The sequence below is a fragment of the Mytilus californianus genome, unplaced genomic scaffold (genome assembly GCF_021869535.1).
Source record: "Mytilus californianus isolate M0D057914Y unplaced genomic scaffold, xbMytCali1.0.p SCAF_11, whole genome shotgun sequence".
Lineage (NCBI taxonomy): Eukaryota > Metazoa > Mollusca > Bivalvia > Mytilida > Mytilidae > Mytilus > Mytilus californianus.
The window spans coordinates 23326892-23344624 of NW_026262593.1; the positions used below are offsets into that span (position 1 = coordinate 23326892).

Here is a 17733-nt window from a genome sequence, read left to right on the forward strand (position 1 = left end):
TATTAGGGCGAACAGGTACTAGGGCGAACGCGAATCAGGGCGAACGGACCCGGATTCTGCGTGAACAAGTGCGTGAAAAATTTCCGATTGAATGAGAGGCATATTCATAAGACTCTTGAAATACTCTTGCAGAATTAAATTATAAAGGAGAAGACACACTTTTGGTGCTTTAAATATATTTTATTTCAGTGAAAAAGGGGGGTGGTCATAGATCTAATTTCCAGGTTGACGCAAGACGCGTCCGGGAAAGATCACATTTGCTGATAGATCAGAATAAAAAAAAAACCAATGCTGAATCTTCGAAGAGGTATTTATACTTTTATAAGCATTTTATGATTTCTTCAAAGAAGAAAAGTTTTTAACCTTTTTTTTCTCACCCATAACTCCTACATCTCTCTCTCTCTCTTGACCCCTTCCGCCTGACTGCCGCTTCCCTTATTTCCAACCCTGTCCACCCCTCAGAAAACACTAATTTAAAGCACTTTTTAAGTGTTAACAAGTCTGTATAAAAATGTATAGCATATGCAGCCATACTACCAGAATAAGTTAGCATTTGTGTGTAGTTTTTGACAAATACATTGGTACAATATGAAATGTTGCAAATAGATTTTGCAATTGTTAGATTCTAATATTTTATTTTTTGGTAAACTTAAGCGCTTCATGAACTGTCTTTGAAATAAAAAAATATGATGTTAAATATAATCATAGCAATGTTTATATTATTACTAAATTTTAAAATACATATAAATCTGATTTATATGGGAATTATCATGAATTCCAAAAAACTCTTTTACAAAGATTGCATGTGACGTCAGTGTTCTTGTTAATTTTAATACAGTTTTATATTATTATTCCAGTTCAGGGATTGATGAAGAGTATGGAGAGAAAGAAACTCTACTGGATGAAATTCTTTCATTGGTGGAGAATGAAGAAAAACAGAAAGAAAAAGAGAAAAAGGAAACAGAAGAAAATCGGGGAAAAGACATTAGAAAAAGAGCAATGGAAAGCTTAACTCCTAAGAAAGGTACATACTTGTTATCTTATAACATGTCCTATTTGTTCAGTGTTTAAATAATGGTTACGGTATCTCTTTTACATGTTTTTTTGGGGGGAGAGGTTGGGTACAAGTAACTGCATGCATTTCGTCAACTTCTGGTTGCCCTGACACGAAAGTGGTCGCCTTTGGCTTGTGAAGTTTTTCTTCCTGAACATGCAAGTAAATAACAATAATTCAAGGAATGATTTTATCTTAGTCAATACATACTTGAAAAGATTACAGAATGAAATATTTCTGAATGTTGGGAGAGTGAATGGAAATGTTGACTGTGTCAAAGTGACAATAACAAACGTGTATCAACATATATAGGCTACCAGACTAAATAGCTACCAGACTAAATAGCTACCAGGGTATAGCATGTGATGATGCACAGTGATGACACAACCAGCGAGTAAATTTATAGTTTAGAACGGCCCATTGGTGTCGAACGATAAGGAACCATCACCACCGGTGGTATAGGCTGTATCTGGCTTGTTCCAAACTTTACATCATAAAAATGAGTTCGATCCAACAATTAATGTCTCTTCTGACTTCAGAGATGCTCGTGGACCAATTATTTGAAAGCCTAAAACCTATTACATTTTTTAACAAATTCTGTCTATATATTTCAGGTGATGATGAATCTAACGACGCCACCCCGTCAAAGAGAAACAGTTCTGGAAATATTGTTGGGTACTTAAAAGAAAAAAATGAGGCCGAAATGGTATACCGAAGGCAAGAACTTGAAGTAAAAAAACAGCAACTGCAATTGGAGGAGGATAAATTCCAATTAGAGAAACAAGAAAGAATTCAAAAACTGGAAAACGACAAACAAGAAAAAGCACTATACCTGGGAAAATGCCTTTTTCTCTTTACATAATGACAAATGCAGTAATTCGTCGGAGTCTTCTTAGGCTGCTAGCACTTTCAAGTTTTCCGCCATAAATATCAAATATAAAACAAAGACATTTATTGGCAACTATTTCATTGCTTTCAGCCAATGAGATATGATGATGCATTACGTCTTTTACACGTACACGTATACGTACGACTTTGCTAAACACAACGTGGCATGATAAAAAAATACGACTACGTGTACTTCTATTCTACACGTACGCGTTCACGTACACGAACGATTGCTAAACCTCTCTAATAACGTTTAAATCTTTCCAAATAATGTAAACGGTATTTTTCTACTGTTTTTGACGTTAATGATTCATGTAGTAAATATCACGTTGGCGATTTTTTTTAAATATCAGCTTATAATCTATTCCTAATGAAAATTTTTAATATGAAAATATCTCGTTATAAATGATGTGTGATGTGTTTGATTAAGATTCGGATCCAATCAATATTCGTGTGCATTCAAATATCCTTAAAAGCAAAGATCATTGAAGTCAAGAATGATGTAATATAGTTTTATTTAATAACATATAACTACTTTATTTCTAAAGAAATAAAAAAAAATCCTCGTTTAAAATTTTTTTTGACTTGCACTTTAAGATAATTTTACACAATTTGTTCATCATGTTTGCTAACATTTAAAAATCTTCACCACTGAAACTACTGGGCCGAATACTTCTAAACTTTAACTGAATGTTCCTTAGGGTAACTGGTTCATAAATTGTATCCGAAGTTTTCATCCATTAAGAAACATGGCCGCCATGGCTAAAAATAGAAAATAGGGTTCAAATGCAGTTTTTGGCTTTTATATCAAAAACTATAGCACTTAGAGTAAGAGTGACATGGAGTTAAAGAGACAAATAAGTCAAAATCTATCTGCTATGAAATTTTCATACCAATTGGAACACCCATTGTAGGGTTACTGTCCGAAATAGTTTATTTTTATGAAATTTTACTGTTTTTGGTTATTATCTTTAATATTATAATAGATAGCCAATGCTCCGTGTTGAAGGCCGTACCTTGACCTATAATGGTTTTCTTTTATAAATTGTAACTTGGATGGAGAGTTGTCTCATTGGCACTCATACCACATCTTCCTATATCTATTTGGCTTATATCTCAAAATATATGAGATTCATCTTAAAAAAAATAGTTAACGTCCTAAATTTGGTCCATTGTATCTGGAATTTCCCGATCTATAATTATTAAATTTGAACAATGCACTGAGTGATCAACGTCTTGAATCAAATATTTTATTCGAGGACTGTGTAAAAAATCATTTATTTATTTGAAATCGTTGACTCGTAAATTTATGTCTGCGTAACGCAATAAAATGATTAACATGTATATTTCCATTTATTGAGCCTTTAACCAGTGGACCATATTATATGATTTTACTTACATATTTATTCGATTTTTTTTAGTATACTATATAGGTTTGGGTTTTCCTTAGTCATTTCCATCAAATCTATTGAAACGCATCCTACGTTTATTCAGAATATTGTTTTTAGTACGTGTGTACTCCAATTAATTGATGTATTTTAAATGCATTTATATTACGCATATAGATCATAAATATATAGTGTCATTTTGAAATACAAATCACAACAAGAAAGTATTAAATTTGTTTTTTTTTTATGTTAAAATGTTCAATCTATTCAGTCGTGAATATTGTTAAATAAGATGTTAACACATGACTGATTTTACGTAAAGAATAAATATAAATAAATATAAATCAATTGTTTTAAAAATAATTGTTAAACGGTCTTTCCCCTCCGAAACATGATTAATTGTTTTTTTGGTTGGTTGGTTGGTCGATTGATTGATTGATTGATTGATTGATTGATTGATTGATTGATTGATTGCATGGCACTTTCTCCGTGCGACGCAGCTAACTTAAATAACGCCTATATTCTGACCGAACGTGACTGCGTACTTATACATCCCGCACAGCCAAACGGACGCCTGAGATGTCCTCATAAAAATTTATCCTAGCATCATTCGTTTATAAATTTTCTCTAGTTTCTATGTTACCTCGGACTTCCATTTTTCATCTATTTGTTGTGTATGCATTTTGATTGAATTTGTAGGAAAACGGAGTAAATTTTATCTTGGAAGTTTTATTTTCCTTATTTGGATATGGAATGTTTTATTCTAAATTTAGGTCCGCGCGAGAGATGGTGTTGTGAAGTCACGTGACCCTCGAATATATATGTCTGGAGCACATGTGTATTGATTAGAGAAACACGATAACTATTGTTTTTATTTTGTACAGGTCATTGATGTTGGATCATGCATACATATTACGTACACATGTTTACGGGAGCACAGATTTGTATTTTAATGCATGTTTAGAAATTTGATTGTAGGATTTCAGTAATATTTACGAACTTGGGAGGGATTTCTACAACATCGATTTTAATTTCGCAATCAAGCGGACCACACGCGTCTCATCTATTAATTTCAGAAAATACATGAATTGGAGCAGATTTTTGCAGGGATGGATTTCTATTTCAGAAAGAAATTTGTACGTAAGAAGGATTAGCATTTTACAGTATAATGTACGGGACTAAAAGCGATTTTCTTTTCATAGAAATGGGATAACTTAAAAAAAAATCAGTTTAAAAAAAGGGGGGGGGAGTGTAGTGGGAGACTGTGGTTGATAATTGAGATAAGAAACATTTACAACATGATAGCTGCAAAGTTTGAAGTTTTGATAAGTAATTTGTTGATTCGACCATAACAGGGACATTGACCCTGCAATAAAATGACGCGTACCATTTCAACAAAAAAATTTCTAGTAAACACGTGTCGTGACAAACTTTTTGGTTAAATTGTTTTGTCGATATCTATTAATAACTCTTTCTAGGAAGAAGCGATATGAACTTAATGTAAAAAATCACAACATGACCTTGACCTTTGACCTTGACCTAATTTTCTTATTTTTGGATCAAGGACCTCAAATCTAAAGATCCTAGGTCTCTATCACTTATGGTTTACAAGATAGAAATGCATATCACTTATATCAAATGCATAAGGGGAAATAACTCTCATATGGAGTGTTCGTATGGTTTCGGTCAAAATTGAACAAATCATGCGAAGGATATAAGGAGCAATTTTATAAAATAAATTTGTCGCTTTCTTATACGGTTACGGAGGAGATGCATCAGAGAAAACAGTGTTCGGGGAGATAACTCCTACAAAGAAAAGTATTCGGTTAAGCAGGGTCAATTTCAAAAGCGCAATAACTGTTCGATATCATATGCAAAAAATCTAAGCGACATCTTGTAAAACCACAATACCCCGCAAGAAAAAAAAGTGGCGGAAGAAGAAAAAAAAAAAATAATAATCAGAACAAATACAATAGGTCTTTCCACAGAAAAGTGGAAAGACCTAAATATGTTATAAGCATTTAAAGATACTGTAGTAATGTCCTAAGAGGATTGGATGATCAAGTAAAATTTTTGCCAATGCCATCTAAACAAATTAGATCTAAGTCTGATTTATAGTTTTAGGTGCTGTGGTGGTGTGTAAACAAATTGCTGAAACTGATAAACATCATAACTAGAATCTTCACTGAAGAATAGCGTAAAGGATAAAAGAAAAAGAAAAAAGTGAAAATATAAATAGAATAAAAATTAACATTGATGAAGGGTTGAATATATTGTCATGAAAATCCCATTACACTGTAATATTGACCGCTGAACGTTGTAAGACGATTGTGTTGTCTAGCATGTGACGGATGTCAATAGAAGGCGAGATAAAGGGAATCCCAAATTCAGACCTTTATATTTGTTGTTGTCTCGGTGTTATCGAGTAGTGTGTCCCTCTCGAGTGCAGGAAGTCCTTGGTTCGATCCCCGACCCGGACAAACCACACTATAAATGGGTATTTGTTACTTTCTAGCTTAGCACGCGGTACTTTTGAGTTAGAGCATAGACTAATGAGACTCTGAGCATTTAGAGCAAAAGTGAAAGGTTGTTAAAGTGATAAATGGGTCATGATCTATCTGTTATGAAATTTTCAGATAAGTTCAACAACTCATTGTTGGGTTACTGTTGGAAATAGTTTATTTTTATTAAATTTTACTGTTTTTGGTTATTATCTTTAATATTATAATAGATAGAGAGAAAGTATAAATGACAATAAATGTTCAGCTAAGTAAGATCTACAAATAAGTCAACATGATCAAAATAGTCAATTCACCCCTTACGGAGTTATTGCCCTTAAAACTTTTTTTTTTATATTTTTTGTGAAGGTCTAATTACTTTTATAAAAATCTTCTTCTCTGAAACTACTTGGTCAAATACTTAAAAACTTTATTTGAATGTTCCTTAGGGTATGTAGTTTATAGATTGTATTCGGGGATTTGATCCATTCAAAAACTTTGCGGCAGTTTCTCAAAATAGAACATAGGGGTCAAATGAAGTTTTTGGCTTTCATCTCAAAAACTAAAGCAGTAAGAGCAAAACTGACATAGCTGAAAGTGTTAGATCTACCTGTCAAGTAATCTTCAGACCAATAGGACAACTTATTGTTGGTTTACTGTCAAGAAATAGTAAATTTTTCGAAATTTTTTACAGATTTGGGTTATGTATTATCTTTAATATTATCATAGAAAGATAGAAAGTGTAAATGACAAAATTGTTCAGCAAAGTAAGATCTACAAATAGGTCAAATGCCTGACACTGAAATTACAGGTGAGCGATATCAGGCTCTCATGAGCCTCTTGTTATAGGTTACTAAAAAGATTTAAGAAATTAATCATGTATATGATAATGAGCTTTACATGTAATAAATTATTGTATGCGGATGAATTCTCACTCTCTTTTTTGCATGTAATAAATTGTAGCTTCACTAACCATCAGGATATAGTGGTGTTAACAGGGTGAGACATTTAACGTTAAAACTTTTATATTAAATACCTAGTTAATATTAGATAAATAAAAACGTTACCATTAATATGCATTTCAAAATTATGCATGCATTCATTTTGTACAAATATCTATTACAGTATTATTTTTCATCAATTTAAGTGGAATATGTTAAAAAAACATTTCGTATTGTTATTTTTAATTTAGCTTTTACAAATTTTTATACAATACTTAAATGAGCATTTTTACCAATTCGAGTATATCATATATATATATATATATATATATATATATATATATATATATATATATATATAAAGTGCCTAGAAAATCAACCTAACAATGTTAGAGTAGATTTGATTCTTTACTTCCTCCCCAAGCGGGGCTGGAACCTGTACTTTTCACTTCATACTTCTACGGCAACACCGCCTAGCATTGCGCAGACGCCTTATCCCCTCCTCTAACTATAGCTGATTAGTTAGAGGAGGGGATAAGGCGTCTGCGCAATGCTAGGCGGTGTTGCCGTAGAAGTATGAAGTGAAAAGTACAGGTTCCAGCCCCGCTTGGGGAGGAAGTAAAGAATCAAATCTACTCTAACATTGTTAGGTTGATTTTCTAGGCACTTTATAAATATTCTAAAGCCTGGCATTTCTTAATCATAAGAAATCCGATGGACAAGGTATAATTTACAGTTGTCACTACACATAGGCAGACATATATATATATATATATATATATATATATATATATATATATATATATATATATATATATATATATATGCTTTTTCCTTAAATAGTGTGGAAGATCGTGGGTTCGAACCCCGATCAGGTCGAACCAAAGACTTTTAAATTAGTATTTGCTGCTTATCCGCTAAGCACGCGGCATTAAGGAAAAAGAGCAAAGACGGTCGGCTCGGAGACAGAATAATGTGTCCGGGTAAGGTGACATGTCTTCCTGCGGACTGTTACGTTGTGAATTAGCACATTGAAGACCCATTGGTGGCCTTCGGCTGTTGTCTGCTCTTTGGTCGGGTTGTTGTCTCTTTGACATATTCCCCATTTCCATTCTCAATTTTATTAAATTCATATTACATTAACATGTTCTTGTCCTGAATATGCATATTAATTTGCCGCTAGACGTTAAGCAGTCATGCATCATCATCATCCTTAAATATTCATAATAACCTTCACGTATTGAATATCTAGTAAAAGGTACACTTACCCACACAAGGCCTGCATTCACTATCAAATGCATGTAATTTAAACCTAATTTAAACTATATTCATCAATTGGAACGTGGTAGACTTTAGTTTACGTGTTGAGGACTACATTGTTACACCACACCGAGTTTAACTCAATGTGAACATAACTTTATTATTATTCCAGCAGTTATTTTAAATCACTAGTTACTTGTTTTCTGACTACTATTAAAGAAAATATTACTAGTTTTCAATTTAGAAATAAAGCATATGAAAATACAATGGAATTAATAATTTTGAAGTGTAAAAAAAAAACTTTGGATGTTATTGATAAATTATCAGATAATATATGGTTGGCAGTAATGACTTTCAACTCTATAATTCACTTCCTTTCAATCTCATCAAACAGTTGTTTTCTTATTTAATCAAAATGGTCCATCGAAAAGATCTCAATGCAAATGTATTTGCTGCAACTCATAAAACGATAAATATGCTAGATAATATGCTCACATGGGCTGTGATGGGATTATGAAAGCTGTAAATGTTCTCCTCGACAAACAATTAAGTCAGCGATTTCATTACCATAAATAAATCAAAAGCATTAACGAATTCCTTTTAGATTTACTACTTATATTTGATTTTGAAATGAAATTCACACTTTTTGAATGTTGATGCGTCAGGAGCGCTATTTTATATTTAGCTTCATCAGGATCGCTCCACCTGTAGAGACATTATTGTGTCTGTCCAAATTAAGGAACATATATACTCCAGTGTCTGTCTGTCATTATTAATTGCAATTCGATTATTGTTGCAATTTAAATCATTAGTGTCTTGTTGTACCTAAAGCCAATGTATCATATATGTTCAGTAATTCCTCTCGATTAATCCACCACAGTGCAAATTGAGCGGACCATGCTAACTACACTTTGTAAATGTTTTACTTTACATCCATCAAGTGTTCCCCTTGGTAATTGAATTAGCCCCGGAAGTTTATTCGATCGAGGGTTATTACCCCAGGCCTTAAAGGGTCAGTCCATCTAACCTACCCTCTATTTTCAGAAATCGCATTTTCCGACCTTCATCCAGAATAACATACTTGCAGACCCTACCTTTAATATAATATAAACTTGGTTTTGTCCAAAATATTCATGAAACTTTTGCCACATTTGCATTTGGACGATAATAAACAACCTTCAGACAATACTTTATCATTGAACGTCATCGAGTTAAGGATGATCTAAGTAAACAGTACGATAGTTTTTCATGTACTATGTATTATCGTTTTCTAGTCTTTAAAACTTTTTTTACAGAAATTAGCGCTATGCAATCAAAACCAACCCATTCAATTGTCATTTTGATTTTGTGTCGCTGGATTACTGACTTCTTGACGCCAGTGCACAGCACAACTTTTTCTTATTGAAAATGGAAAAAAAAGATAGAAAAGAAAAGAGGACAATTACGGTTGTAACAGTTTTCAGTTTTTTGATTTTGTTGATATTTTTTTGTATTTTTTTTTTGTATTTTTTTTTTGTATTTTTTATATGAAACTTATATGGGTCTTACAATCGATATTTTCATAAAAACTGATTGGTCGATTTTCATTGAAAAAACAAGTGGTGTCAGTTATGTTTATGATTATATGCACAGTAGCTGGTATAGTAGGCTGATGGATACTAGTAGCTTGAACAAATGAAAAGAAAAAAATCCTTAACCAGTGAATGAAGTCAAATTAAAAAGTTGAATTGTCGCCCGTTGACTGTTGTTTACATGTTTTAAACAATACAAGGATTAATAATGACAGAAACCACTGAAATATCCCTATAATATTATCACATGCGTATGGCAGACAGGTTTGAATTAAACATGCAAGTTAGTCAAACTACATTTGTGTATAGATACTGACAAAGTTACACAGTAATTATCGAACATACTTATACATGCATTACATGATCTTCCTGCCTAATCATTCAATACAAGTAATACAAAAAAGCAATGTTGGCTGAAGATATATTTCTTTTTTATTATTTCCAATATACCCCCCCCCCCCCAAAAAAAAAAAAAAAAAAAATCAAAAAAAATCGGAACTTTGAACTATCGAGCGCATTGTAGGAACGTTAACGTTATTGACCATTTGCTTCATTTAAGGTAACAGGTACGTAAATGGCTTGTCCAGCGATTTTTTTAAGAAATTGTATACACGTAGAACTTTTTAAAATACAAAGAAAAATCGAAAAATTTAAGTGGGTAACCGATCTACTTTAAAAGTTATAGTCATTTAAAAATGTTAGGAAAACACCATAAAGTACATAGACATAACGTCAAATTTACGCCAAAAATGAGAAATTTCAAGCTTAATTAAATCTGCAGTTAAAACCATTCGTACGATTTTTCTATAAAAATTAAATGTTTTTATGATAGAATTTTCCTTTCTATTGATATATAATTTTCCTATGGTTACCGGACTCCCTTTTTATATATCAGCCGTTGAAAGGGTGTTGCCGACGGGAAAAGATAGAAATTGCATGACGTCGCCGAAAAATATTACGCAACGTCAAATCTCCATCAGCAGAATCGTCGTCTACCAAAATAGAAATATTGTCACACAAAGACAACGACCGCTTCATAAAGGTGTCTCTTTGATTATGATTTGTTCCTCTAAACTTATGCGCTATAGCGCCTATGGAATAATTATCCTGTCTGTATTATTTACCGATTATTATTTTTTTGACGGATTATATGAGACCCTCGACATGTATAACTTATGTCTTCAATCAGTGTGGGGTTTAGATATCTACGTCAATGAAAAAAAACATTCCCTTGAATTTGACAGTTGTAGGAAATTAATCCTACATTTCATTGCAGTAAAAAAAATTCTAGGTCATAAACATATATCTTGGGTGTTTCTAAGCACCATTATTTTTTTATTTGGTGTTTCTATAGAATATTTTTGAAACTTGAGGTTACATGGTTACTAAAGCTTGTACACAGGTAAAAAAAGAGGTGAAAATTTGATGGTTATTTTCTTATATGCAATGAAATGTTATGTGAAATTTTTTTTTCTATGGTACTGGACAGGATAAAACTTTACTCATGCCAAGTATTTCTTTATTTGAAACAAAGATAAATTCTGCACAATTTTTTGAAAAGTGCAAATTTAACAAAGACTAATAGGGGAAAATCAATGGTGATATTACACCTAAAGGGTAATTTTCGAGCAGTAGATTTGTAATTTTTTCCTTCGCGTATTTTCATGCTTGAAACTCATTATTCACAATGTTCATTTCAAATTGACTAAAGAGCAACGTGTAAACTTTTTTTTTATAATTTTTCGTTCATTTTGAAAGACCATTTTACTTCCCGTTTGTCCGTGCACAAGGTTCCATCCCCATTTCGATTCGCATTCAATTTTCTTTTCCTTTTCTCTTGCTTACCCTTCTGATGTAATTCCACAAATTTCATGTCACGCAGCAATTTAAAACTCTTGTTCAATATTTTTATTAAAAAATATTTGCTTTAATCCTTTATTTTTCACACTCGGTACTAGCACTTTCCACTTCTATTTATAGACCATATTGCGGACGTGAAAGAAAGCACTGTAAACAACGGTTTTTTGTTTTTATAAACATCCAAATGTTTATATTTATGTGAGAAAGTGATTATCTAACACGAATATCAAATCAAGAATATCATTATTAAGCATATACCAGTGTATTTCCTCTTTTTTGTCGAGAGTTGAATATCTCTAAGGGTTGACAGTTGTTTTGAGAAACGAATTTATTTCTTTGTATGCAACTGTAAGTGTAAGTCTTCGACTATAGGCTATTTGCTATGGAATTTCAATAAATAAAATAAAAATAAAAAAGTCAACGTTATAGTGTGAGCTTTAATTTGTTATTGTGTGTATATGCAAGTGTTTTTAATATTCTTACCCATACTACATTTTGTATTCACGTCCCATACCAACATTCCCTTTTTTGAAGTCTCTGATCTGTGCCGTTTACCAGTGTTTATTAAGTTTGTGTAGGGACAGCTACCACAAGGTATATACAAAATACTTCCGAGACCGTATTTTTGTTCTTTTAAACAGTTGTGTAGAAACAATGGTGCATAGCAGTTCTTGCAAGCTTTAAGTTGGTCAGCTAGTAAACCCAACTCAACCACTCTTCGACCATCACGCCATGCCAAATTACTTTCATTTTCTTGAGAGGGAAGCAATGTTTCACTCGGACAAGACATTTCATTTACAATTACTACACTTTTTGTTATATTTTGATGAGAAGCATTCAATACTTTTCCACCGAATTGACCATTTTTCCGACGAAGCGGAATACCTTCCGACATCTTGAAAATATTTTTCTGGTGTAAGGGAGATAACTCTCATAACAACGAACGCAAATTTTCCCGTTTTCCGCTAGAGGCGTTCATTTACGTACCTCTCACCTTAAGGGCATACGATACAGTTTTGATCCCACGGTGATTCTTTTACTAAAAATTGCATTAAAGCTTTTTTCACCTAGTCAATTCAAATGTATAATAAAAAATGTACCTTCATGTGCTACTTTTAGAGATAAATAGGGTCGGAATTTTAAACATTTACTCAAAATGTCGATTTCTTGGACATTTCTATCCGGGCTTCTGATAAACATACCTAACTTTTTTGTTTTAAAAGAAAAACACAAGCGGATTTTAAATTTTAAATAATACATTTTTATCAAAGTTTCATGATTATAGAAAAAAAACGGCATTTTTTGCTGTATATTTATCTAATTTGAAAAAAAATCATCGGTGATTTTTTCATAAAAAATGGTACAAATAATCTTCATGCATAATCAAACCAAATGTCTTTTAAAATTAGGGGTCAATGTACTCGTTTTCAAGCTAATGATTAAATGCATCTTTTCCCGATATGTCTCAGGAATAACATTTTACGTTAGCAACGTCATTACCTCCCTTGTAACTGTATCGTGGCCAAAGACATACCGGTTTTCGGAGGGAAATTGAAAAGTAGACCAATTTAGCACGAAATTCAAAAGATGTAGTAAATACCTTTTATTAAATAGTATCAATTATGTTTACGATATAAGTACAGTAGCTGGTATGATGGGTGAAGATTTCATAGTTATATAACACAGGGGTCGTATATCATCCTAGTCGGTAAATGATTTTATAAAGATACAAAAGTAACTTGAGAGAAAGTTCAGGTGAAAAACGTATTTACAATAACATTGTCAAATATTTCTATACGTCTTGTCTAAAATTACCCTAAATCTACCTTTAATTTTAGGCAGTCACTTGGAAAAAGTTATTTTCATTTACCTTTATGCCATTTACTGGTCAAACTACTGGTCAAACGAGGACTCGGAAGACTTTCAAGGTATGATGTATTTGTATATATAACTATATGGAAAAACTAAGTCGGGTCCAGGGATTGGAAATGTCCATTTTCATTTTAAAGCTTATCTACGTTTTAGCTGACATTTTTTTGTAATTCGTTTGGTTTTTTTTTCTAAATGGCAGAGGTTCACCAACAATTTGAAAAGCAAAAAAATGAGAATGTAATTGTTGAGAAGTAAAAATGAGAATGTAATTGTTGAGAAGTAAAAATGAGAATGTAATTGTTGAGAAGTAAAAATGAGAATGCAATTGTTGAGAAGTAAAAATGAGAATGTAATTGTTGAGAAGTAGATATGTTTATTGTATTATAGGACGAGGAATGTAATTGTTGAGAAGTAGATATGTTTATTGTATCATAGGACGAGGAATGTAATTGTTGAGAAGTAGATATGTTTATTGTATCATAGGACGAGGAATGTAATTATTGAGAAGTAGATATGTTTATTGTATCATAGGACGAGGAATGTAATGGTTGAGAAGTAGATATGTTTATTGTATCATAGGACGAGGAATGTAATGGTTGAGAAGTAGATATGTTTATTGTATCATAGGACGAGGAATGTAATGGTTGAGAAGTAGATATGTTTATTGTATCATAGGACGAGGAATGTAATGGTTGAGAAGTAGATATGTTTATTGTATCATAGGACGAGGAATGTAATGGTTGAGAAGTAGATATGTTTATTGTATTATAGGACGAGGAATGTAATGGTTGAGAAGTAGATATGTTTATTGTATTATAGGACGAGGAATGTAATGGTTGAGAAGTAGATATGTTTATTGTATTATAGGACGAGGAATGAAATGGTTGAGAAGTAGATATGTTTATTGTATTATAGGACGAGGAATGTAATGGTTGAGAAGTAGATATGTTTATTGTATTATAGGACGAGGAATGTAATGGTTGAGAAGTAGATATGTTTATTGTATTATAGGACGAGGAATGTAATGGTTGAGAAGTAGATATGTTTATTGTATTATAGGACGAGGAATGTAATGGTTGAGAAGTAGATATGTTTATTGTATTATAGGACGAGGAATGTAATGGTTGAGAAGTAGATATGTTTATTGTATTATAGGTCGAGGAATGTAATTGTTGAGAAGTAGATATGTTTATTGTATTATAGGACGAGGATTAGAACTTTGTTTCTTTTGTTTTAAAAGAATAATGACAATTTGGCTAATAAATGTAGACCCTTTATTTATAACTCAATGCTCTTTATCTAAAACTTTGTTTTATCAGTTACCTTTTAATTTTCAATATGCAATTTCTTTAGACCACACATATATTCTTTTGTTTTGAGTTTAGTACTGATTGTTTGTTTCAAAGAAAATAATTCAGACGGTTTGACTTCACTTTTATGTAGTTTATTGAAATTTTAAACATTCTTATGCGTGCATCCAAAATGTGTGGTGATATGGAAAAAAAACCCATTAAAAGTGAAAGAATGTGACACAATTGTTAACTTTACAAGAATAGTTAAAATTGAGAATGGAAATGGGGAATGCGTCAAAGAGAAAACAACCCGACCAAAGAGCAGAAAACAGCCGAAGGGTCTTCAACACAGCGAGAAAATCCCGCAACCGGAACTTGTCTGATCTTTACCGGTTGTGTCCTATTCCCGATACTGTGGATTTGCATGGCGGGTGATGCCTTCATAGCTGGAGATGCTTATCCCGTCGAAGCACCCGATCTCGCTCCTTTTGGGGTTAATGCGATTCTCTCAGATTTTGTTGTTTACCTTAATTTGTATCTTCTGAATAGATTCGTGATATTTGAATATCAGTAAATTATACTATTGCATATAATTTACCTTACCTTCAAAAAAGTCATTTCTTTCTCGCGTATGAATATTCCGTGTAGTTCACGATAAAAGGTTTCCTTTGTCAATACAGGCCGTAGTTCGGTTACCGTACACAATTCATAGTCTTTATCAAATATTAGTTTAAAGAAATTCCGTTTGAAGTACTGTTTTTACATACAAAGAGTTGCTGAAGTTCGTTCTAGCACCGTCAACTATATATCTAAATGCTCTTACTTACCAACGAAAACAGGGACATTATTAGCTTTCCGATTTTGCCGTAATGTCCTAAACAAAAGAAGACCTGGTACTGTAATTCATAACTCAAATCGACCAATCAATAATAGAAATGTTCACGAAAAACCAACTTAATTGTCACATTTTAATAATTTCTAGTAAGAGGAAAGGGTGCATCGTTGATGAACAAAACACTTCCTTTATTCGGAAGATCTTCCCTTTACTCTAAATGTGAAATTATCAAAACTCATTTTTAATCACAATATAAACATGTACTTCACTGCAGAAGAGCACAACGTTTACTATTGAGTCCTTTTTACCTATTTTAAAAAAATGAAGGAACTTTTCTAAAACAAGCTTTAAAAAACAGATATCTCACCATTTCTCTGCCTAAATCGACTATAACAGTCCTGATTTGTTTTTATACAAAACATGATATAATATTGTCTGAAGATATAATGGTAACTAATCCTTGGACAGTTGTACTTTTTTTACCGCTTTTTTGTTAACCATCAATTTTGGAAGATGAACGATACGATACTTCTTAATAACTTAAAGACTTAGTTATAATATTTGATACAAAAAATGAAAACAGGTTTATGCAAACTTATTTTATACTGAACACATTTTTAATTGCCAGTTCTGCAGGGATGACTAAAAACGCCAGGGGTAACTGGAAAAACTGGTATGAGTTTTTATTCTCAAGCATTGGTTGTGTTGTTGGACTGGGTAACATCTGGAGATTTCCGTATGTTTGTTTTAAAAATGGCGGCGGTGAGTTCATGGTTTTAAACTTTTTTGTTACATTAAAATGTTCGTTTTATCAATAAAAACATGCTAAAAAGAATATAATTAAGAAAATGAGATAGCAACTAAGTAACACATAGGACAACTAAAGGTAAATATTATAAATATGTCTATATAATATGCTTTAAGGGAGCTACCATTTGATTGTTATGGGCGTGGGGGGGGGGGGGGGGGGGGGGATGACTGTCCTGCCTTTTTATTTTTCACTCTATTCGGTCCTGCATTTTTTTTTAGTTTATCCTGACTTTTTTTTACCTAAATTGTCGTCCTGACTTTTTTTTCTTCAAGTGTCTCATCCTGCCTTATTTTTTACTCAAAACTCCTGTCCTGCCTATTTTTTTCAAATTTTGTATGGTTGCTAATGAAACAACTATTCACCATAGACTAAAGGACCAGCATGTAATAACTTTATAATCCTTTTTATTGAAGTTATGTACATAAAACAAAACCAAATATTCATAGTAATAATGAAATAAGTATATTAATAATAAACACATCATAGTTACATGTTTTTTGTACCTGGATTGAAATTTTGTACACCAGTCGCGCGTTTCGTCTACAATATACTCATCAGTGAATCAAAAAAGTTAAAAAGGCCAAATAAAGTAATAGTTCATTTTCTATTATTCAAATAGTAGATATAACTAATGAATTATCATAAAATAGTTCAACATATAATTTTCTAGTTGTTGATATATGTATAATGTAATTATAGTTATTTTTTTTTAAATTTCATTGTCATTTATTTGTGTTGATATAAAATCTTCAGTAATCTACTAGTACCTCTAATAAATCAAATGGATTTACTAAATATATTTATGTTACATATTATATCTCCAGGAGCTTTCATGATTCCATATTTTATATTCCTGTTCATACTTGGTCTCCCAGTGATGTTTACAGAACTTACATATTCACAATGGTCAAATCTTGGACCAGGTCGTGTATGGATATGCTGTCCGCTCTTTAGAGGTATAAGATAACAGTATTTTAAACATGATGTTTAATTATGTTCAATCTGCAGACAATCTGAACCATGAAATTGTAACACACACCAACCCTAGAATGCATCATGATGGATTGCTTTTTATAGTCCAGTGTCAAATATTACCCTGCAAACATGTATCAGATGAGAACATCCGAACGTGATATACACTGAATATAAACCTTGCATTGCACTTTCAAGAACGACACCCTGAACCGGATTTATAACATTTTAATTCATAAGGTAACCGTCCACAGGAAACCATGTCATCTAAACCGAACACCATATTCTGACATCGAGCCGACAAGTCTTCCTTCATACCTTTTAATGCTGCAAGCAAAGCGGAGAAGCAGCAAGCACATTTTTCCTAAGTTTTTGGTTTGATATGGCGGGGTATCGATCCGACGACCTCGAGCATTTGAAGGGAAAACGCTATCAAGACACTTTCAAGACGGTTAAAAAGCATGATAGGGAAAACAAAGCTCAATAACAAT

At 32.3% G+C, this 17733-nt stretch overlaps 2 protein-coding genes across 2 annotated transcripts in view; both read left to right on the forward strand.

Annotated features, from left to right (window-relative positions):
* Positions 1-789: 789 nt before the first annotated feature.
* Positions 790-2175, forward strand: LOC127720833 (cilia- and flagella-associated protein 251-like; the record flags this gene model as incomplete). The annotated part of the gene is made up of 2 exons (XM_052227582.1): positions 790-1024; positions 1669-2175. Coding segments are annotated over 2 exons (483 nt in total), but the record flags the coding sequence as incomplete, so codon positions are not given.
* Positions 2176-6802: 4627 nt separating this feature from the next.
* LOC127719749 (sodium- and chloride-dependent glycine transporter 2-like) overlaps positions 6803-17733 on the forward strand; it is a 32080-nt gene continuing 21149 nt past the window's right edge. Inside the window, exons 1-4 of the mRNA XM_052225993.1 lie at positions 6803-6827; positions 13299-13388; positions 16088-16221; positions 17095-17226. Of these exons, the coding sequence (XP_052081953.1) occupies positions 16098-16221; positions 17095-17226 (256 nt within the window). The 5' untranslated portion in view covers positions 6803-6827; positions 13299-13388; positions 16088-16097. The remainder of the gene's footprint in view (positions 6828-13298; positions 13389-16087; positions 16222-17094; positions 17227-17733) is intronic.